Raw genomic sequence first — 23,503 nt, 5'->3', positions numbered from 1 at the left:
TTTAAGGGTGATTTATCGCCGTCTAACGACCCTTCTGGGGACTGAATCAAAGCTGTATGTGCTGACTCACCCTCACTCTCTCCATCTGCGTCCTGAAGGGATACAGCAGCTCGAACAGGATCAGACCCAGAGAGTAAATGTCCACTTTGTGAGAGTACGAGTTTCCAGAGAGCTGCAGGGACGAAAAGGACGGGACAGGATTTAGGACATGAAGATTTAAAGTGATAAAGTCTCAGAGGTGGGAGACATGTACAGCAGCTTTGACATGAAGTTTATTTTTACAGTTTATGTTTAATGTTCTGGTGAAAATCAAATGAACTATTTTTTTAAACAACTTATTTTTATTAGAATTCGATAAAGACATATGGAGCACCCTAGAACATTAATGAACCTGTGTGACATCAGGAAGGGAGCGCGGCGTGTTTCATTACAGTTTTTCAAGTTCATTTTTCACTCACCTGCTCGGGGCTCATGTACAGTTTGGTGCCCACCTGGCCCGTGTGCCGGGTGAGGAGCGGGGCGGGCGTCAGAGCGCTCGGCTCGTCCTCATCTTCCTCCTGGTCCATGGCCGTCACCAGGCCGAAGTCTCCCACCTTCACCACGTCGTCCATCGTGAAGAAGATGTTGGAGGGCTGAAGGAGTGATGGTTACAGGTTAGAGAACATGTACCGAACATTAAAGCATGAACCTGTCGACACTATCAGACCGTATAAAATAAAAGGTTTTACACATTGGCAGGAAGAGATCATGTGTGAAGAGTCTGAAAGAGATTTTAACACTGAGTTAACGAGCCCCTTTTTCACACCGCTGCCTCACCGTGCTGTACATGAGGTACAGTTTAGTTTATTTTATCTGTGTGCAGCTGTCGGCCTGAGAGTCACCTAACAAAGATTTAATGGTAATAAAGTGTCTTGTGTGTGTGTGTGTGTTCACCTTGAGGTCCCTGTGCATGAGGCCCTTGCTATGCAGGAAGTCGACGGCCTCTGCGATCTGGACGAAGATATCCAGACACTGGTTGTGCTCCCTCTGCTCCGTGAGGCAGCGCTGAGCCATCCAGTCCTTCAGGTTCTCCTTCCGACAGAGCTGCATCTGGATGTACAGGTACACCTGGAGACGAGAGGACACGTGTCAGAACATTACGATCTTATGTACGACACTAGAAACTAAGAATTCATTTCAGAGGGAGAAGGGGGCAAAACTTTATTTTACATTAGGCTCATCACAGCCGACTGAGTAAACGCCTGACTGACCTTTGGCGACAGCTGAACTCTCTGAGTCGGAGGAGTCGCTGGGAGAGCCAGTGTGAGTGAGGTTGGCCGAGGGGGAGAGGAAGAGGAGGGCGGGACAGATTCCTGTCGTCTGGTGCGCGAGGAAGACGAGCTGTTCTTCTCCGTCGTCGTGCTCGGGCTGGCTGCGCCGGAAGCCGAGTCCGTGTCTGCGTCGGCGTCTCGGTCGCAGCCCGAGTCCTCGAACACGATGTCAAAGGAAGAAGAGGTGCAGTCGCTGGGGCCACGTGGGGGACACAGCTCGAAGGAGTGGGGGGTGTCTGAGGCGTCGGGGTCGGCCTGGCTGTCCCTCTCAGACATCAGGCTGTCGTGGCCCAGCAGCGGGTGGAAGGACAGGTCTCCGTCACCAATGCTGAAACCCACAGCACCACTGGCGCTGCTGGAGAGCAGAGCCTGTGCGTCGACGGAGGCCTCCAGGACGTCTCCTCCAGGTCCAGAGGAGGGAGACACAGAGCTGGACACGGGGACTTTGACTGACAGCGCCTCCATGTGGTCGAGGAAGCTCATTGGCCAGTCGGTGGTACTGAAAGAGAGACAGAGGAGGGATGTTGCTGCCAAGTTTGATACAATCAAATAAATATGACGTCAGTATGGATAACTGTACAAGTGTCTAATAAAATAGTTTTGACAAAACAGTTCACAAAATTAAAACAGTTGAAAGTAGACAAACAAAAGTAACAGGCGGCCACGATTATACCGACCATACACGAGAAGACTGACCAGACTTTTCAAAGACTGAAGTGTGACAGCCTCTCACATCTAAACTTCATGTTTTTAGTTTGGGATCTGTCAGGGTCACTGTTCACAGACTACAACTAGATTCTCTCTGAGATTATTCCCCGTCCTGCTCCTGGTGGAAAATATGACATATTTACAATTCCTTACATGCCCACAAAGACAAGATTAAAGTTGTCTTACTAAGTCCAGTCTTAAAAATAGCCATGCTATAAGGCTCACAGAAAGTTTGCTGACCACTGCTAAAAAATGAATTGTCTTAAAATCGAAATCAAATGTCCCCCTCCTAATCCATTATGGTTTTCTGAAATCATCAGCTGTGCACCCCTTGAATACAATAACTTGTTCACTGAGAAGTAAAAAATAAAGCAGCTCTTTGTGAATCAAATGGAAACTTGTCATCAAATCAAACCGACTGTGCCTCTGTGTCGTCTTATTGTATTGAGGATGTGTCGAACCATGTGATCCCTGATGTCGTCCATTTTGTTTACATCGATTATTGTCGTCATTTTGCACTTTGTTTATTCGATTTAATTTTGGCTTTGTTTATTGTTTACTGTCTTGTTTACTTCATATTGCCGTTTGATTGTTATATGTTGTTTATTAATGCTTCAAAATGTAAAATGAAATAATAATAATTACAAATAAAAAAAAAGATGTCTCAGTAAAATCAGCTGGTTGATGAATCAGATACAAATTATTCTCTGACTCTTGTTCGCGCCACAGCTCCACCAGTTTCTCCTCCTTTAACACACGACAAGAGAACAGAGACTTCATGTTCTCGCTCCTCACCAGAGTCTCCTCCATGTTTACTGTCTACAGGGTTTGCTGCTGGAGAGATGCTGCTATTGGCTGTTGATGTTCACGTCACCAAAAACTAGTTTAATATTGAACATGTTTAAAACGGCTCAGACTGAGTTTTATGACCACTTTGCACCAAACGACTGAGATCGTGGCGGGCGCTCCAACCAGCTGAGGTAAAACTTTTATTCCAACACTTATCATTTTATATGCGACAGAGGAACTGCTTGAAAAGTCATCTGGTGTCAGGTCGGCATCAGAGTTCATTTTATTTACTGTGTAACAGCTTGGTGCTTGGAAAGACAAAGAAGAAGATGATGATGATGATGATGATGATGATGGTCTCTGAGAGGTTTTCTGGAGCTTATTTTTGCTCTGATCTGCAAATCTGAAAATGCATTTTTCATCCTCTGGCATTTAAACATCTGATTTTAACCAGTAAAGTGATAAGTAATAATGTACAATTAAAGTCCTAATAATCTTCCTCCTGAGTGGATTATATTTCTTAGCATGGCAGCCATCTTGGACAGCTGACCACTGGCCGTGTACAGTATAACAGGTGTAAAAGCTGCAGCTGACCTGGCGTCTTTCAGCCACCTCTGGTCCATCTCCTCCTGCCAGCCCTCGGGGGGGCTCTCCTGCCAGGCGTTGAAGTAGCGAATAATCCCGGGATGCTCCAGCTTGGCCAGCGCCTTCACCTCTCGCATCACCTTCTCACGAGCCAGCTCTCTGTAACACACAGAAGCAAAAGCTTCAGCGTTTAATTCAGTCAGGAGAAAACACTTTGTCTTTTATCAGCAGATGGTCTCAGATTATCAAGGTCTGAAGACGCTAATACACTGAACTCCTGATGAGACTTTGCTGTTGCCGATACAACAAAGGGTCAAAAAGTGTTTCACAAAAACACTGAGCGTAAAAATAATTAACAGACTAGTTTGTGTGATGTCACGGTCAATAACAGGGCTGCATTAAAAATAAAAGCAGCGCTGCTGTGTCTACATGTACATGCCTGTCAGTAGACGCATTGCTAAATATTTGTCCCTCTGTGTGTTTCCTGTGTTCAGACATGTCGGCTACAGCTCACACAAGTCAGTCTGACAGAGATAAAAGAAGAGCCAATCGCCTCCAGCGAGGACGTGTGTGTTGTGTCCAGCGAGAGGCGCTACCTGTTGGGCAGACGGATCCTTTTGATGGCGTAGTTGCAGTCGTCCACTTTGTTGCGGGCTTCAAACACGACGCCGAACCCCCCACGGCCGAGGCACTGCACCGGCTCAAAGTCAGTCAGGTACCTGCGGAGAGGAGACACTCTGGTTGGTTCATTTAGCAGAGAAGAGTCGCTCCGCTCTCTGTGGTTATCACCTGCATGTCTGACTGTTTAAAGACCTGAGATCAGACGTTCACTGTGGTTTATGAAGAGTTAACAGGTGATCACAGAGAGAGATTATTACCACACAAACCTCAGTGAGAGCTGCTGAGCTGGCAGGAAACAGTGAAACAGTATCATTAATACAGACTGATGATGTGCTGACAGAAAAACACTCGGCTGTCAGGAGGCCGAGACTCAACTCTGAACTTCCTGCTGAATAAACTTAATTAAATAAAGAGTTTGTAAAACTAAAAGAGAATAAAACATTTAGACTCAATTTTGTTTTGTGTCACTCAACAATTCAGTAGCAAAATTCAGTCGTAAATTTGTTGTCCACAGTTGTGAAGATGCTTTAAGAATGTTTTCAGTGAACAGGCTCGACTGTACGTAGGAAACACCGATTGTGAAATTCTAGGCCACAACAGATGTTTAAAATAAAATTTAGCCAATACTGACATTTTCTGGTTTTTGCTTATGTTGTTTTTGTTGTTATTTACTCCCCTTTTGGTGCCAAAAGACACAAATAAAATCTTCACTATAAAAGAGTTCAACCACTGGGGTGTCGGTGGCTTAGTGGTAGAGCAGGCGCCCCATGTACAAGGCTGTTGCCGCAGCGGCCCGGGTTCGACTCCAGCCTGTGGCCCTTTGCTGCATGTCATTCCCTCTCTCCCCCCTTCACACTTGTCTGTCCTATCAAATAAAGGCTAAAAATGCCCCAAAAAAATATCTTTAGCAAAAAAAAAAAAAAAAAAAGTAGTAGTAGTTCAACTATGAAACAACTTTAACGTAATCCTCGTTCACTTCCTGCGTTCAGACGCCTCTAACAAGCGTTTAAACCTTTGAAACCTGGAAAATAAAATCAGCTCCATTGCTTTCAAAAAGAACAAGAAACTGGTCAAACATGAAAACAACCTGAAAATTAGTTTATTAAAAAGAAAGAGAGAGAAATTTATTAGAAAATTATCTTTTTAAAAAAGGAGAAATGTCAAGAAAACTATATTTATGATTTGTATAATCACGTTTTATTTGTTTTTCACTTACTTAATTTTCAGGTAAACTATTTTTCATTTCCTGATTTTTGGGTCATTTCTTGTAAAGTTGCTTGTTGCGTCCTTTCCATGTTTTTTTTTTGTTTGTTTGTTTTTTTTAAGAAATCAAGTCAGTTTGTTCGGGTTTCAAAGAGTTAAAAAAACTTTTACACTTTTTAAAAATGTTTCATGTTACATTTCTGCAAATTAAAAACAGAAGAAAAAACTAATTAAGATAAAACGTGCATAAATCATGTGTGTGTATATCTATGTCATACGGGGGGTTGTTTGGTTCAGTCAACAGGTTTGGGACTCGCCGCTCTCCGCCCCGTCAAAGAATCCCTGCTCAGTTCTCCTCGGGGGATTGAAGACCGTCGTATACGGCGATGTGTGGGCACGTGTGATTCCTGATCCGTCTCCTCCTGATGATCCTGACTCATGTTTGCTTCAGCTGCTGCAGCAGCCACCGGTTTTATTTAAGGACACGGTGAAAGCAATGTGCACGGACTGCAGCAGCAGCTTCAGAGGAGCGAGGAGGAGGAGGGCGGGTGTTTGGCGTTTTAGGGTGGATCAGAAGTAAAGAATGTGCGAGTGGTGACAACAGGAAGAAGAAACACCAGTTTAATCAGATTCCTCTCATGTTGGGGGGGTTAGAGGACGTAAACATGTAAACTCCATCGATCAGACAACAGGCGGTCACTGACAGCCCATAAATTATGTCCTCTGATCAGATTTGGGACGTCCAGAGGAACAGAAGTTGTGACAATGTGCTGACGGTGATGTAAAGTGACACTGCGATCCCGCGGCAGATGCTGCTGGGGGGGGGGGGTCTGTGGGGGCCAAGGTCATTTTCATTTGATGGCAAACAGCTGAGTTATCCAATCATGCACTACTTCGACTCGTATCTCCCATCTCTGCCTTGTCCTATCCAAGCAGGCAGGAAGACCAGTGGTCACCATGGTAACAGTGCCGAATCTGTAGCTACACCTTGAAAGAGTGAGACTCGAGGATAACACAGCAGCAGTGTGTCCTCAAGTTCTCCTGAGTCATGATCAACAGTGTTTACAAAGCGTGTTTGGCCTCAGTGTTTACACAACGCACCTGGACACGTATTCACTGGAGCGGGTCTCCATGGCAACAGGCTCTTTGGATTCCACAACCTCAAGGTCAAACTTGCAGTCGGTCTGGCACTGTGTCTCCGACTCTTTCCGCTGCTGTGAGGGACAGAAGAGGACAGCAGAGGCACAGGGAGGACGTCAGAAATGTTAACAAACAGGATTAACTCCAGGTGCATTCTGGGTAGTTTTTCTAAGAAAAAGACTGAACAAGGTGTCTCATGTACTGAACCTCTGTGATAAAACATTCCTGTGAAAACTATGCACTAATGTTAAAGAAGTTTTTCACGGAAGAATCACCTGTTTTTATTTCACTTTAAAGAGACAGCAGAGTCTGTCACAGTGTCAATAAGGGCTGTCGGTGTTAAGACGTTAATCATGATGTGATTAAGGTCCAAACATAATCACATTAATCATGTGTCGCTATTTTGACTAATCAGACTGATGTCAGCGGGCGACCACATCACCACAGACTGCAAAGAACTTCTTAGGAGTGAGCGAGTCACCACAGACCTGAGGATCAAACTAAATCTAAGAAGTTACTCCAGCGCTGACTGCAGACCTGCATTTACAGTCCTATGTTTGATTTATCCTGGCTTCATAGGAGTCAAGAGAAACTCAGCTAGCTGCTAGGCTAATTTATACAATGTAATTTGCCATAGGCTTGTGCTAATAACGTTAGCATGTTGTATTTGTGGGGAAAATGTGTCCAGATAAAGACAAGTGTTTGTCTGTGAATGCTGCGAGTTATAGTGAAGCTGATTTGTGTTTGAAACTGTCTCTACTAAGCCATGTTTAATGTTTGTTTACTGTGTGTTTGAATCAGTCAAACTTTTCTGCACTTCACAGAAGGAGGTGTAACTGCAGAGTGACACAGACACACCGCCACACAAGTATATGATATATTAAGGGGGCGTCTTCAGGCTGACATGTCTTACCGTCTAGTCGTCTTAATCTATAAGTCACTATCACAAAGTCAGTTTCTTTGCATTCATTTGATTTCCAATGAAAACACTCTGGTAAGAGCTGTTTCACTTTGTTAACATGAACTTCAAAACTGTTTAGAAATGCAAAATAATAGAATTTTAAACAATTGAAATTACTGGAATAAAAACAATATTCATTGGACAGCTCTACTGTCATCACTACATTGAACTTAACTCTTTAACTATCCAAATTAAATTAAGTACATTCATGGACGTGAATGTGACAATAAAGTTTGTTCAGTGACATTTTGAGGAAAGAAAGTCTGATGGAGATCAATGTGCAGTCTAGACTTGTCACATTACTAATGTTATTGACTTATATGATATATGGACGTGACCTTGATCATTTTGCTGACCTTGATGATGCCCGTTGTGTTTTTTTTTATTATATATTTTTTTAACATAAAAATGTCACCAACATTTTAGCCAAAATGACGCCAGAATAAACAGCGGGGTTTTCCTGAATATCTTAAGATGTGGGTGCAGAAAGTGATAGCCCATTTTTCCCATCATCTCTTCATCGCCCGCTTGCACAAATCCAATTAAAACTCTGACCTCACTTCAAAAACGACACAGTGCAGCTCACCAGTAGCCTGCAGCTGCACTTCTAAACTGAAAGACACAGTCCTGATAGTTGTTAGTTCACCAGCCCCTGCAACGAGCTAAAAAGTCTGTCGTCTGTAGTTTCACCCTCCAACAACTTCATTCTCCGCTCTGTAAATCTACCAGCAAACTGCCGGCTCCGAGGACATCCGTCCCCCGAGAGCCGACTGCAGCACAGCAGACAGATTCTGGAGCTAGCTGCGGCGTTGTTGGAGCTTCACTAAGCTTGTCTTTTAGTCACAAGAGGCATCACTTGGTTTAGATTTTTATTAGTCTCAAACTGAGTATTTTTGGGGCAACTCTGATAAAAGTTGCATAATTTTATCTATATTTATTACATATATATTTACGGGTTTAATTACCTTTTTAAAAATATGTTAAATATTGTTTTCATATTCTAATAAAAAAGTCGTCCAATAAAAGCAGTTATTATGACAGGCCTCTGAATCATGGTGACGAAGAATCATCTGATATGTGGAAGCTGGTTTTTATACCGTGCTCTGGTCTCAGAAGCTGCACGTTTGCAGAGTCTAACATTAACATGTGATATAAATAACCAGCAGCAGTCACTGTCCGTGTGTCGTTCCTGCTGCAGGCCGCGGTCTTACCCTCACATAGGCCACGGGGGCGGGAGGGTGGAAGAATTTGCGGACGATGTAGGTGGTGGCGGCGATGCAGAAGACGATGGTGCCGAGGATCTCCTTCCACCATGGCAGCAGCAGTACGGGGTCCTTCCTCCTGCGGCTGTCACCCCCTGCACCGTTTCCTTTTATCAGGCTTATGGCACTTTCACGTTTCTCCCGGTAACGCTTGCTGTAGGGGAAGTAGTATCCGTTGTCTACGGAGAGAAGAGCAGAAATCTGTCAGTGGGGTTCAGTGGGTTTTAAGCTCTAAGGTTCGCTCCAGCGTGTCTGTGTGTTCTGGACTTTATTATGGTCTTTATGTTCAGTATCTGGTTCTTACCGTACGGATACTGGAGGATGGACAGGGCTCCGTTGCTGTACTCGTCATGGGAGAACTTGTCATTATTCAGACACTTGTCAAATTCATGGGAGCCGACCAGGGCTGGTGTCCGAGACGGGGAATCTGTGTCAAGGACGAGATGAAGAAGTTCTTTGATCTCAGTTGAACGAGGGATCAAAAGAGTTGGAATAACAATCACAAAGATCATCGTACATCGAGGGGAATGGCGACGACGCTCTGAGCAACGAATGAGCCCAAAGGCCACTAATTTATTCAGATATATCCGACACACTTTGTGTTCAAAGCAATAACACGAAGCCAGGCTTCGGTCGCTGCTTTCCCCCATCACAGACTGTGGTCCTTTGGTTATGGTAGGCACGTCACAACACCAGAAATTTATTGGTTGATAACATCAGTGAAATTACAGGATTATTAATACCCAATACTACAGTGAGAAACAAAAACTAAACAATAAATCTAATGTACTTAAACAAACTCTCCCTTATTAAAGTTAATGTCCATTTTATTATCATTAATCTGTGATGATCTGCCTTGAACTTAAGGTACTAGTCTGTGAGGGGTGACGAAATATTCTGGGCGAGGAAATGTTTATTAAAATACAGCCTACAATATATTAACGAATTTTCTCCTTCATTGTTGTTGTGTTCAACTCTTGCATGTGTGAGATGTGACAGTTGGTCTTTGTGGTCGGTTATTTGTCCCGCCCCTCCTCCACTGTGATCGGACAACGAGGTGAAAAGTGACGAGCACAGTGCTTTAAAGTTGAACATTTTTAAACTATCGAGAAATTATCGAGATTACCCAGCAGCACATGTCAATGACTTCAAACATGAGATCTCATCATTTAGGATCCGGAGAACTGAAGTTACTCAGCCAGAGAGGTGGGAACACTGAGGAGAAGTATACTGGATATTTAATCCGCAAACTCCGTCTCTCAGAGGATTAAATGATGAAACACTATGACATGTTGTGCTATAACAGAGTCTGGGATCTCAAAAGACCAATTTATAATCCACTCTAAATACGAGCACAGTGTTGAACACTGTGAACGATTTATGAAAGTTGCACAGCCGATGTGTTCGTTCACAAGATCAGAATTTTTTTGTAAATAATCTTGTAAAAACACTTTGTTGTGTGAGGAGCCTCAGGTTTCTAGGTTTTCCTTGATTTCTTTCTTTTATGGGGTATGTAATGTGACGTGTGGCGCACAGGTTGTTGTCGATTATTGAGAAACACACCCACAGCTGACTGCGCACATGAGATGGGTGGAGCGGTATCCATTTAAGATCAGTGTTGTAAAATATGAAGTTGAACACTCTTGACAAAAGGTCCTGTACGACTGAAACATTCGTATAGCTAATAAATTGCGACGCTGAGCAGAAGCAGTGTGCAGGATTTCTGTTCAAAGACTAAACTCCAGAGTTGAAACCATAAAAAAACGCCTGCTATGCGCTTCGTCACGCTGCTGATGTTTGTAGCAGAGTGTAAATACGCGGTGCTCCCATTGCAAAGAATAAACAAAGTTAGCCAGCCTCAAAGAACACCTTTCTTTTCTTAACAGGTTGAGGCGTAGCTGTCGCTGCACTTATCATGATTGTACACATGTTGTTGTTCTGTGCTGGGCGGTGTTCTTCTTCTTCCTTTGGCATTTAACGGCAGACGAGAACACTTGTAAGCAAATATGCTGCTCATCAGCTCCAGAGGAATTTCTCAATCCGACCTGCGGGGTTTCAGGCTGGGTCAGGCTGTAATTTCTCAACATTTCCCAATTTTTCTAAAGCATTTCTAAATGAATCAACGCACGGTTATGTTTCACTGCTCTGTCTCTGGATTACACTCTGCTGCTGAGACTCTGGTGCTCTGATCTGAACTGTGTATTCCAACAGCACCATGAATTTACAAATGGTCCAGTTTGGGCGAGAGTGTGCTCTGGTGCTCAGAGTGGCTGTTTATGAACACATCCCGCATCATATACGTCTGTTACTATACTGAAAAGACCTTAGTTGACTTATGTTTGTCATAAATGTTTAAATGCTATTATCATTACTATTTTTACAGTAGATTTCGGGCAAAGAACTGCTTCCGTGTTTCAGACTCCGGACAAGCTTGGACAGGATCGAATCTGATCACAGCTGTAATTCTCAGTGCTGCGGTGCTGAAGAAAAACAAGTACTGCGATGCTGTCACCATTTTGGCAACAACTTGGTACCGAAGTATCAGTTCTCGTGACAGTAGTAATAAGACACAGCACCTGATGAAAGAGCAGGTGTGGACTTACGGACTAGAGGCTTCCATTTGACCGTTGGCAGTGGAATGATGTCCTTCTCCGATCCGATAGCTTTGGAAGGGAACTTTTCACTGATCCTCACGGAGGACTGGAGGTAGAGCTGTCCCTGGAACATCCCTGATAACAAAGTGCACAGGAGTTACACATGCATAAAATACACTCATATACGACTGGAGAGGGTTTGTGCTGAAAGAAAAGTCACAGCAAGACCAAATAACGTGACTGAATGTCAGGAATGAGAACATCCATGCAGTGTATGAGTTTACCGAGGTAAACACTGGATTCCTCTTCTCCTCTGTTCTGCTTGGATTCGTCGTCGTCATCCTCTTCATCAGTTTCCGACTGGTTGCTGTAGGCATTGTCGTCAAACAAGGTGATCGGCGTGACTTTGCCCCCGCCCACCAGCCAAGCCGAAGCGATGGGAGTGCAGAACTACACAACACAGGTGGCACAGAATGAGATGACACACTGCACCGAACTGAATTCACACCAATAAACCACCACATGACGCTAACTCTTCTTCTTCTCTGACAGGTTGTAACGTCTCACCTGACGCTCCCACACCAGCTGCCCGTCAGGCTCCGTACTGAAGGCCATGACCTTCCAGTCAGGGACAGACACTTTGATGACGAGGTCCAGATTCTGGTTCTGATTGTTCTCTGTGTGCTCTCGATCTTTGGGTTCATCAACGATGACCCGCTGACTCTCCTTCCAGGGCTCACCACCAGCAAATTCTCCCTCCAGGAAGTTGATCCCGGACTGTGTCTCAGGAATGAGCTTCAGCTCAAAGGTGCCGACGCTGAAGTTCCACCTGGTGTCAAGAGTCATAATAAACACTTTAAAACTAGAATCACCATCCATCCATGTCTCTGAAAACATGGACACCTCACACACAGCTTGCCCCCGACAGGTAAAAAATAGCTACAAAGACAGGATCGTCACCAGGTACAGAAATGAGGCTGTTGTCGGTATTCTCTATTCATATTTTTGTATTTGTTGTAAACACAGGGTAATATTGGTTATCGGGTATTAAGATGTGCAGTGGTGTAAATGTGTGATTGATCAATGGTGGGGAGAGCGTGTTTATGTCACAGTTTGATTAGTGATGGATTGTTTAGTTTGGGATAGACAAGCATGTTGCCTCTTCCTACTCATTTTTTGGACAATTAATGTTAATTTATGTTTCGACTACATTTTCTTTTTTTTTTTTTTTTAAATATTCAAAATAAATGAATCAAGTCAAAAGATCTACAAAATCAGCACAACCACAATCATCATGTTTTCTGAGGTCACAGTGACCTTAATCTTTGACCTTCGACCACAACATTCTAATCTGTTTATTTCTGATTTCTTTGTGCCAAATTTGAGGAAACTCTGACTTCTTGAGAGATCGTGTTCACGAGAATGAGTTGGACGCAAGGTCAGTGACATTTCACCCTCTAATATCAGGTCACTGTCAAGTCCAAGTGAATGTTTGTGCCAAAATTGAAGAAATTTCTTCATGGCGTTCTTGAGATATCACATTCACAAGAACAGGACGGACGGACGGACACATAATGCCTCCAGCTACGGCTTAAAAATACTGTAACTGTAATTGTGTAACTGATGATCAAAATCAGGGTCAACCTCGAGATAAAACAGTAATTTTTGATTATCTTGTTTAGTAAATGAATAATTAATCACTGCACTGCTTTATAAATATGCTCATTACTAATGTAAACAACACAATATTTATTTAACGCGAACCTGCTGAGAGACAGATGGTGCGACACTGAGAAACAAGATTATGATACAAGATTCATGTTCAGATATTAAATCAGTATGAAACATAAGAAAAATACATTAAATCCAAAGTATCTGTCAGTGTGGTAAATGTACAGAGGGGAAGAAATAAGCGTCAGTGATGGCTGACAGGTTAACTGACTTTATTTAAAACCACTGACAGAAAGTCAATCGACTGCCTGCGACCGTCTCTGGAAACCACCCAGATACAGTCGCTGCCTCCTGACGGACACTGACTGACTCTGATGGATTGATTGACTGATTGAATAAAACTCACTTCTCCATCCCTGATCGAGGCCTGATGGCTCGCACGGTCTTCTGAGTCCTCTGCAGCAGGAGCACGTCTTCGGCCTCCAGCTCCTCTTCCCCCCAGCGACTGCAGCCCACCGCAGAGCAGATGTACCGAAGCTGAGACGGACGACATGAGGGGAAATCAGAAGCAGGGTTATTATACTGTGTTAATGTGGTCAGAACAAGATGGCTTCATTCAGACCTTTATAAAAACATTACGGAGACTACTTTAACTCAAAAAAAAAAAAAAAAAGTAATTCTTGAAATTCTTGAAGCTTTGAGTGATGTCACTGACCTTGCCGCTGTAGGCACCCAGGCCGTAGGTTGTGAGAGATTTGCCCCCAACCAGGACGGTGTCCTCCCCGATCCGGTAAGACGAATCCAGCAGGGACTCCACGCTGAAAGGCACTGCCTCCATACTCTCCCTGTCCCGGTTCCATTGGAACAAGGCACCATCCAGTGAAGGGATGACCATCTTATTGCCAAACACCTGCAGGAACAGACAGGTCGTTGTTTTAAGTATCAGTGTTGACTGGTAACGAGCCAAAACAAGTCCATGTAAACGAGTCAGAAAAGCAAATATTCCGCCAGAAGAAAGTGATCTGGTCATGTCTCATTCAACACAAAACAACATCAAGCTCACACTAGAGGCCGATGCTGCTCTGCTACATGTCACGCCTCTCTTGATTCTGTGATGTCATCATGCTGTCTAAAATCACACACTGGAGCGACACGATGCAGTCGTTGTTTGTTTCTGAGTGAAAATGCAAAGATGGTGTAAAGACGGGATTCGTAGCAGCTGTATAGCACCATCTCTGAAGAAAAAGGGCTTTTCTTTAACAGACCACAGATCAGACGAGAATTAGCTGCTAGCCACCCCATGCTCCCTCCGCCTCACTCCCCGCCACTGTGGACATCTTCCTTAGGAGGAGAGTGGGCAGACCTTTGGTTAACGGCTCAAATTCCGCCAAAGCAAACCCCCCAGCAATGGGTGTCTCACCAGGCTGGTGTCTAGTGTCAGCACCAGGTCTAACCTGTGTAACAGCAGCAACAGAAAGTTTCACGAACTGGGGTTTGGTCTGGGTGGATTCGTGTTGCTGTGACTGCTAACTAAGGATCAGGCTACGGAGCTGCTGCCCGCTCTCCACCCAGTGAGGTGGTCTGTAGCATCTGGTGGTGAGGCAGAGGACACACTGTGATTCCAGGCTCTAGCTAACGTTAGCTAAATAAACGTGAACTTGAAGCCACAGCTGTGAGCTAGAATGTTTGCTAGAAAAACAACTTTCTCTGCAGGATTCTCCTCCATTGAATCAGAATTTAACTGAAGGGACGTGCACGTTCATCTGCATCTGTACAACAGCCAATAGGAATGTCCTCTCTCTGAAATGACCTGTGATTGGACAAAGTCTCCCGTCATGGGCTGGATTTTTAAAGCCTTAAAACTGAGCCAAAAGGAGACGTCTAGTTTTCTCTCAGATCACTTGATTTACAACATGCTCAGAGCTTATTGGGATTTTTTCAATAATGATGCCAAAATAAAACTGCCTACCCCAGCTTTAATGTTGTGTTAGCTTTTCTACTAGTTAACCTTGATGTACCTGTAGCGTGCAGTCCATTAACGTTAGCCAACGTTTGCTTACTCGCGGGCCAAGAACTGCAACACAGGTGATTCTGTGTCACACCTGGACTCCTTCGACTTAAGTTTTCTGAACAAGCCTGACACACAGAACAGTCAGTGAGGTTTTCTTTGCTGTTCCTGCTGAAGCGGCATGATTTCATTACGACACTCTGCTCCACTTCCACTCAGATAACTGCTGAACAAAACTGTTCTTGGCAACAGACCTGATCCTGGATTTATTACTTGTGTCTGATGCAATGGCTTTTAACACACATCAGAGCTCCTGGAGTATCTTTTACAGTTTGAAAAGTGGTTTTCAGCACAGACAGACAATCGTTCAAACACAAAAACACTCACCCACACAGACAACACTGGCCGACACACACCCGCCCACACAGCGGCAGCTTCAGCCCCCACACACTTGGACTCGATCCACCAGCTCGGGACCATTACACAACTAAGTGCCCAAGTAATTAACCTGGATCTTTACAGAAGTGTGCAGCTCAGGATGATGTGTGTGTGTCTGACTGCAGGGGGGCAGTGAGGATGACATCATCGCACAAACCTGAGCCTAATCCTGATTTAACCCTCGCAGCTTTGGCTTATCAGGAGGTGGAAGAGAGGACGATTGTTTGCCTCAGTCGTTATAAAACACAGACGCACATCAGAAATCAGTTCATCTGCACGTCCAAGTTGTGACTCAGTCTTTTAACAAACTGTTCAGTGACATAACGACAGGATTTGGACCAATCAGCAGTTCACTGTCTTGTTACTGGACTCTTCCAAAAAGAGACGGACACATCAGGTGCTGCTGGTGTCGAACCTGTGACCTGTCAATCATCTTGCCTCTGACATCATCCCTGATTAAAATAGGCCAGTTTCTTTGTGTTGGATTAAAAATGCCAGGAGGCAGAAACGTGTGGCAGAATGATTTACTAGAGAGCAGAGCCGGGAGCAGAGGTGATGTCATCTTTTCAGAGGGAGGGGGGCGGTTTGGAGACAAGATGAGGATAAATTTAGCAAGTGAAAGGAGGCGGGGTTAACAATCTGACCATCACATCACACCATGCTGGTTTGGCTGAGGGGGTGTAAAGAGGTTTAGCGCAGAGGGGAACTTCTCGGGGCTGTGGATGAGTCATCCTGCTCCTGATGCCTTAATCTGTGTCTCTGATCCAGCAGAGTGTCCAACGCTGTGGATCTGTCCTCTCAGCTGCTCGTCCTGTCCAAGTCCTCCACATCCACAGACACACACACACACTCATGGTGTCACTGCACTGAGATCTGCATCATGTACAAAACTTTGAATCAGCTAATAGTGAAACTGAGGAACACAAACAGAAGTTGTCAGAAGTCACAACTGCAGCCTGAAGTATTCAAACCTCTCTCCAAACATAGCTCAGCATCACCATCACATTAGCTCTTTAAAATCAGGCAGGGATGTCTGTGATATGATCGACTGTTTCTCTGTTGAACGCCATCAAATCTCAGCACAATTAGAATGAGTCTGTTGAAGTGTTTGTGGCGTGTGCGATGACTCACTGTGACATATTGTGACAGCTCTTGAATCATAAAGCAGTCTGTTTATATAGAAGCCATCGAGGCAGACACTTCAGTTCAGTGACAAGACGAGTCTGAAATGAATCAAGTTATCTAAAGCTAATTCTGAAGGACTTTTTCAATATCACCCCTCTGCAGAAAAGGAGAGCCACTGTTAGATGTGTGCATGTGCGAGTTTCAGAGCCACGCTTGTAGACAAGGGTTAGAGAGGGCGGGGTGTCTGTCAATCACTTTTTAATGTGGCCAATCAGAGGCCCACAATTCCCTGTCAGTCAAACATTTGTTTTTTACTTCAGTCACTCTCTTCACAGTAGTGGGAGGAGTCAATATTTCAACTAGCTAGCTAGCGTCTGTGTATCAACTCGACTGTCACAAAATAACTTCAACCACTGCCCATTTTAGAAGGACGACTGCAAGGAAACGTGTTCTTTGTTTAAATTAACGGACAGTTAACGGACAATGAATCATAGTTGTTTGTTTCTGGCTGCCAGGATTAGCTAGTGTAGTTCGCATGCTAGCTAAGTCAGCTGACAAGTCGTCTATTTCCACTTCAAAATGTTGATTAAAAACATTCCCGTCTGTTGATACCTTGTCGAGGTTAATGTTAAAATCGATGGTCTGGAGGGTAGGGGCACGAAACCCTGGGGAAAAACATGACAAAGTTCACGACTCCACATTCAGGTGTGTGTGAACACTGGAGGGAAGCCGACAGACCCCGTCGATGTCCCGTCCTCCCTCTGGTTCTTCTAACAGAGGGGCAGACCACAGTCTGGGTCAGTGGGGTTTGATGGAGGCTGTTTAGGAGCTCAGAGTCATATTTTTCCCCGGGGTTTCTTGCCCCTGTCCTCCGTACGGGCAGACTTCTTCCTCCGGATCATCCGTATTAGCACTAATCCAAGTCAAAGTATCAATAGACGGCAGCATCTTTAATCAACTTTTTAAAGTAGAAATAGGCAACTTTTTAGCCAGAAACAAATATCTATAGTATGATCCATCGACTGTTTGATCATCTAAATAAAGAACATGTTTCCTTGTGGTGGTCCTCCTGAAATTATATGTGGTGAAAGTTACTATATTCTGTAATGAGTCATGATTAAGGAGCTGATTAAGGAGTGAACAATCTTAAATTTATACGTAGCAATCTCCATCCATACAACATACAAGGGTCTGAAACTTGTGCATGTAGGTGGGTGTTTCTCGACTTTATGGCCACTGAAGGTCTTTAGTAAAACGCCTCTTCTAAAATATATAAACTTTCATTGTCCTCTGTGATATTATTCAACATGGAGAAATCTGAATGAAGATTTTGCTGTTAATTCTACATTTGTGTTTAAATATACATCAATCGGATTGCGTTATTTATTTTACACACTGCATACGTACAGATCTAATGCTGAACTCTTTGCTGAAAGTTTGGTTTTGATGAGGGGTAATTCCTACGATCGACCTCAGTGTCACAGATTTTACGACTTGTGGCATCACACCAGCAGAAGATCATCTGAGATGTTTTTACTTCACAACTAGACCTTGATATTCAGCACTCAGGTCATGATGCTAACAAAAAGCTGCCTGCTACTGCTGAGAAAATGTTTTCATGATCGTTATTATATGGGAATCTGCTGCTCTGCTAATTGGAATAAAGTTATTTAAAAATTCATTCATAAACCCTCCTTTGATTATATGAAAAAAACAAACAAAGATCAAAGGAAATTAAAGACATCCTTTGATGAGATGAGTGTGAAATCATGAACGACCCTCCCACGTGTCTTTGTTTTGTTTGTTTGCATAAATCGGTCTTTGTTTACCCTCCCAACACTTCCTTGAAAACAAAAGGGAAAAAAAAACAACAAATCAAAACAGAGCAGGGGTTCAGATTTTGAATTTTTAAAATTTTGTAGAATAATAAAATAAAAAATTCAAAAGAGGCTATCAGTTAAAAAAATACTGTAAATGATTAAAAAGAAAAAGTGACTGCTCAGCGTTTTGCTCCTCTTCCTCGTGTCTCTGCTGCTCTGAACTTCCAAAGCTTATTCATTTTTCACAAGCTATAACTCAGACTCATTCATGTCGCACCCTTGCATCTTTTTCTGAATGTGACTTCTTCTAACAAAAACATCCACGATCACTCTGAGACCATTCAGTTATCTGGAGGTGTTTATGTGTCGACTGCATCGCTCTGTAAAGGTCAGACTGTAGATCCACAGATGTGTTTCTGTAGCAGTGACACTGTGTGTGTGTGTACGACACTATGAGGGTTAGTCTTTATTTGTTTTTAAAGTATAGTTCCCACAGTTTATTTTAATGGAGGCAATCGTCCAAAGGAGCCACAGCACTTGATGATGATTTGATATCACTAATCATGTCATCATGTTCCACCCTTGGGAGATGTAGGGATGTAGTTTCAGAGGGAGTGGAGTGGGGGGTCGGACGCTGCAGACGCTCCAGCGATCCTGTCAAACAGAGTCAGCGCTCACCCGCCGCTAATGTGCCACTGTTGGCCCACAAGGCTACTGCTCCACTTACAGGCGGCAGACACAGAGTGAGACAGAGGAACAGGGAGAGACCAAATAACGCCGCGGGTTTGAGGAGAACAAACATAACACAAAACTACAAATTTAACGCCTCCGCCCACCAGTCCACCCTGTGGCTGTATGACTCCGCCCACCAGTCCATCCTGTGGTTGTATGACTCCACCTACCAGTCCACCCTGTGGTTGTATGACTCCGCCCACCAGTCCACCCTGTGGTTGTATGACTCCGCCCACCAGTCCACCCTGTGGTTGTATGACTCCGCCCACCAGTCCACCCCGTGGTTGTATGACTCCGCCCACCAGTCCAGTGTCTCTGACAGTCTCCATCCATGTCAGTGAAAACATGGATGCTTCACACACAGAAGATCTATACAATCAGCACAGTTTCAAGATTAGAGTCACCAATTCAGTATCTGACCAAATGTCTCCCCTTCTGTTCCTGAGATATGACGTTAAAACATGATGATGTCACAGTCAAGCTGACCTTTGACCTTTTGACCTTCATTATTTGATCCTGTTAGACATTTGTGTCAAGTTTGGTTAAAATTAGTGTCTGAATTCTTGAGTTATAACCAAAAACATGAGGTGAAGCCCCCGTGACCTTGACTTCTAACCAATAAAATCTAATTGGTTCTTTGTTGAGTCCAAGTGGATGTTTGTGCCAAATGTGAAGAAATTCCCTCAAGGCATTTTTGAGATATTGGGTTCATCAGAATAAGACAGATGCAAGGTCACAGTGGCCTTAAACTTTGACCAACAAAACAAAACAAAAAAATCTAATCAGTTCATCATTAAGTCCAATTGGAGGTTTGTGCCAAATTTGAGGAAATTCCCTCAAGTCGTTCTTGAGATATCATATTCATGAGAATGAGAGGGACAAGGTCACAGTGACCCTAACATTTGACTTATGTCCACGATATTCTAACTGGTTCACCATTGAGTCCAAGTGGATGTTTGTGCCAAATTTGAAAAGAAAAAGAAAGAAAAAATCCCTTAAGGTGTGCTTTAGATATTGCGTTCACAAGAATAAGATGGACCCCAGATCACAGTGACATTTACCTACAACCACCAAATTCTAATCAGTTCATCCTTGAGTTGAAGTGGCAGTTTGTGCCAAATTTTAAGATATACCCTCAAGGCATTCTTGAGATGTCACATTTACTAGAATGAAACGGGCGCAAGGTTACACTGGCTTTGAACTTTGACCACCAAAATCTTGTCAGTTCATAGATGTGTCCAAGTGGACGTTTGTGCCAAAATTTGAAGAAATTCCCCCAAGGGGTGCTTGAGATGTCGAGCTCATTTGAATAAGATGGATGCAGGGTCAGTGACCTTGATGTCTGACGTATGACCACCAAATTCTATGTGGTTCATTGTCATGTCCATGTGGATGTTTGTGCCATATATCAAGAAATTCCCACTAAGCGTTCTTGAGATATTGCGTTCATGAAGAATGGGACAGAGGGAGGGACGGACGGACAGCCGGCCACAGCTATCGCCGGCGTTGAGCCATAAAAACACGATCAAAATAAAATCAGAGCGTCCAGAAGAACGATCGACTTCCTGCCAAAAATATCGCCCATCTGGCCTTTTTTCTTTTCCTTCGCCACGCTGGAAGAATTATTACTCGTCACATTAGTCACAGAACGGCGATCAATCGTTCGTCAGTGTGTAGTGATCAATCATATTCTCTCATCGTTTATTCATTCATTCACAAACGGCGTCGGACGAGGTATGAGAGTGTGTGTGTGTCAGAGTGTGCATTGTCTGTTGTGTGATGACATCATCTCTGGTCTGAGGCATTACCTCACCTCCCCTAATCACCCAGCCCCCCCCTCTTCTTCATCCCTTTAACCCCACCCCCACCCCCCCCAACTCGCCCGGAGCGACTCCCAGCGTTTTGAAGTGATGGCTTCTTTTTCTGCAGACAACGCTGTTTGTGGTTCTGCTGTCCCTCATTTCACTACAGAAAGAGACACACACAAACACACACTCCGCAGGATGCAGCAGGTGACTGGCTGTTTCCTCCCCGGCGTGTCGAGGCCAGCCAATGGCATGGCAGCAGACCCCCCCCAGCCTCTAATCACCGAGCAGACTGGCGTCTCAGGGACCCGGCGTGCACCAATGAAACCGTTGCTAAGGCACTGAGGAGGCGTGGGGGGGAGCTAGTGGCAGCCACCCCCCTCCACACACACACACACACACACACACACACACACACACACACACACCAGACAGGCATTCCAGGTTACGAAGGCCAACGAGGGCAGAGCGAGGAATAAAACTTACATAAAGTACATGAGCATAACACACACACAGACACACACAGACACACACTCTAGGGACCATAACAGGTGACGTCACAGCGAGTCGCCGGGTTCACAGCTGACAGGCATCTCTCCTCGTTCCGCTCCGTCAGCCAAATGAAAGCCAACAGGTGAAGACACAGGGACAGAGGGAGTCAGCATCCTCCGTCACCACGGCAGCACGCCGCAGGATGACAGGAGGACGTTACATGTGTGTCTGTCTGTCGGTGGGTTTCTTGACACGTCCTCGTGAAGTCTCGCACACTGAACACAGATGTAAAGGCGAGGAAAACAATGCGGCGTCCTCAGAGAGGCTGTACGGCAGCTGTGACACACACACACTTTTGTGCTGTGTTCCGCTGTTTTTCTCCGACTTTTACTAGTTACATTTTCTAGGAAAAACTTTTTTCCTGCAGAAATAAACTAGAACAAAATTTAAATCTGCACAACAATAACTGATAAATCATATTTTTTAAATTCATTTCTTACTGCATATGTTTACCTGTTACACAGCTTCTTGTGGGTTACCTGTCGGGTACCCGACCCGGTGCAGGACTCCAGTCTGACTTCTCTTTAGTGTAACAGAATTGGAAGACGCTCAGCTTGTGGAGCTCAAAGCGCCAAAAAAATACATTTAAACATCAATGTCTCTTTATAGAAATCATTACTCGTTTACTCGTGATAATCCATAGACCCTGTTGTGAGCAGTTTCATGTAGGAACTATTTTCTCTCTACCAAACTTTACCCGCAGAAGGAAGTGTGCATCTACTCATGGACGAGAGGCTCATGTTCGTTACAGTGTGAGATGTAAACATTAACGGAGTCCTCTTCAGCTGAGCTGTAACGTTAGCTAGCTCAGTGGTGCTTTCACTTTTATTGAGTCACTGTCCAGATCTTGTTTTCACTGAATCATGCGACGTTTTACATCACCGCCTGTTGTCATGAGGCAGATGTGTGCAGAAGCATGTGTCTGTGTCAGATGCATAAATGTGTGTACGCACAACAACCATGTGTACCTCTTTCCTACACATGACCAGGTATTTTAAAGGAGGCAGGGCTACCTGTAGTTCACCAGGTAGGCTGTGCATCACATATAAGCTGCTGAGTTGCTGCAGCAGCCCAGGTTTGATTTCAACCTCTGACCTCAGCTGTGGGTGATGCGATGAGGAGAAGAATTAATATAAGTTTGTTCTTTGGTTGCTAGTCAGCGTCACGGACTGTGTGATTATTGTTGCAGGCTGCACAGCGTTTTGTGTCAATCAAAGACGCATTTATAAAGTTCATTTCAAATGATTTATGAGGTATGCATTTCATCGTTTTAATTTAGATTCATCTCCCTGTTAATGAGCCTTTCATTTTATTCTGTGAGCTCTTTGTAATGTCAGTTTCAATATGAGTTTAATATGAATGAATCACTGATCGTCCTTCTGATCTTTAATAATTACAGCCCCGTTCACACTGCCAGGTTTTCGGCGAATGTTGGGCCGTTCTGCCGGCAAGCTGCGAGCGTTTAGACACGCAGAGCCGGATTGGTGAGTTGATCCGAGGTGCCCAATTTTCCTCCTCGTAGGGTAGACATATTGGTGGAACCTTTTAGTGTAAACAGACCAAGGCGACCTTCTGCAAAGGGAGGAGCTGTTGATGACTTGTGGGAGGGGCTGTTGATGACTTGTGGGAGGAGCTGTTGATGACGCTGCATGTGCGAGCCACTGGCGGTGGATAAACAGGAAACAGCTGATAGCAGGAATTAGCGAGCAGCTAGTAGCAAGAGGGAAACACAAACCTGACAGACACTGTAAAGATGAGCAACTGGATTTTGAGATTTTACCACCATGATGATGACTGACAGAAATGTGATGAATCAGTGGTTTGGACACTCTGAATATCTGCAGCCCTGCATCATTACAGCCCCACTGGAGACTCTCTCTGAGGTGACACTTTCTGTGAAACTGCACGTTCTTCACTGTGTTTCTCACTGACAGGTGTAGTAAAGGCACAGGTATCGATGTGCAAAGGGCGTTTCTACATTTATTTAACTGTGGTGTGGAAATGAAGCTCGTGCAGGTGCATCCAGCGCCACAGTCAGTTATAAAAACAGAATCAGGCGTGGCTTTATAACTCTGATGTGATGTGATGAACATACATATTTCTGTCTGTGTGCGTACACAAAGATTTTGTCATGAATCTACACAATGTTTACGCCTCTGGCCATCAGGCTGTCACATCA

General features: G+C 44.2%; 1 protein-coding gene across 1 annotated transcript in view; it reads right to left on the bottom strand.

The window, feature by feature from the left end:
- The window catches only part of eif2ak3 (eukaryotic translation initiation factor 2-alpha kinase 3), a 53,662-nt gene that overhangs the window by 7,951 nt on the left and 22,208 nt on the right, over window positions 1-23,503 (bottom strand). The window contains exons 3-16 of the mRNA XM_049596086.1: window positions 13,560-13,754; window positions 13,251-13,381; window positions 11,741-12,002; window positions 11,458-11,623; window positions 11,183-11,308; window positions 8,884-9,006; window positions 8,529-8,758; window positions 6,318-6,430; window positions 3,989-4,111; window positions 3,402-3,551; window positions 1,251-1,809; window positions 934-1,107; window positions 459-632; window positions 71-172 (exon numbers count right to left, since the gene is read on the bottom strand). Coding sequence (XP_049452043.1) covers window positions 71-172; window positions 459-632; window positions 934-1,107; window positions 1,251-1,809; window positions 3,402-3,551; window positions 3,989-4,111; window positions 6,318-6,430; window positions 8,529-8,758; window positions 8,884-9,006; window positions 11,183-11,308; window positions 11,458-11,623; window positions 11,741-12,002; window positions 13,251-13,381; window positions 13,560-13,754 — 2,628 coding nt within the window. The remainder of the gene's footprint in view (window positions 1-70; window positions 173-458; window positions 633-933; window positions 1,108-1,250; window positions 1,810-3,401; window positions 3,552-3,988; window positions 4,112-6,317; window positions 6,431-8,528; window positions 8,759-8,883; window positions 9,007-11,182; window positions 11,309-11,457; window positions 11,624-11,740; window positions 12,003-13,250; window positions 13,382-13,559; window positions 13,755-23,503) is intronic.

The sequence above is a fragment of the Epinephelus fuscoguttatus genome, linkage group LG14 (genome assembly GCF_011397635.1).
Source record: "Epinephelus fuscoguttatus linkage group LG14, E.fuscoguttatus.final_Chr_v1".
Classification (NCBI taxonomy): Eukaryota; Metazoa; Chordata; class Actinopteri; order Perciformes; family Serranidae; genus Epinephelus; species Epinephelus fuscoguttatus.
The sequence above is the reverse complement of the archived record's forward strand: the minus strand, read 5'-3'. Positions and strand labels throughout refer to the sequence as shown.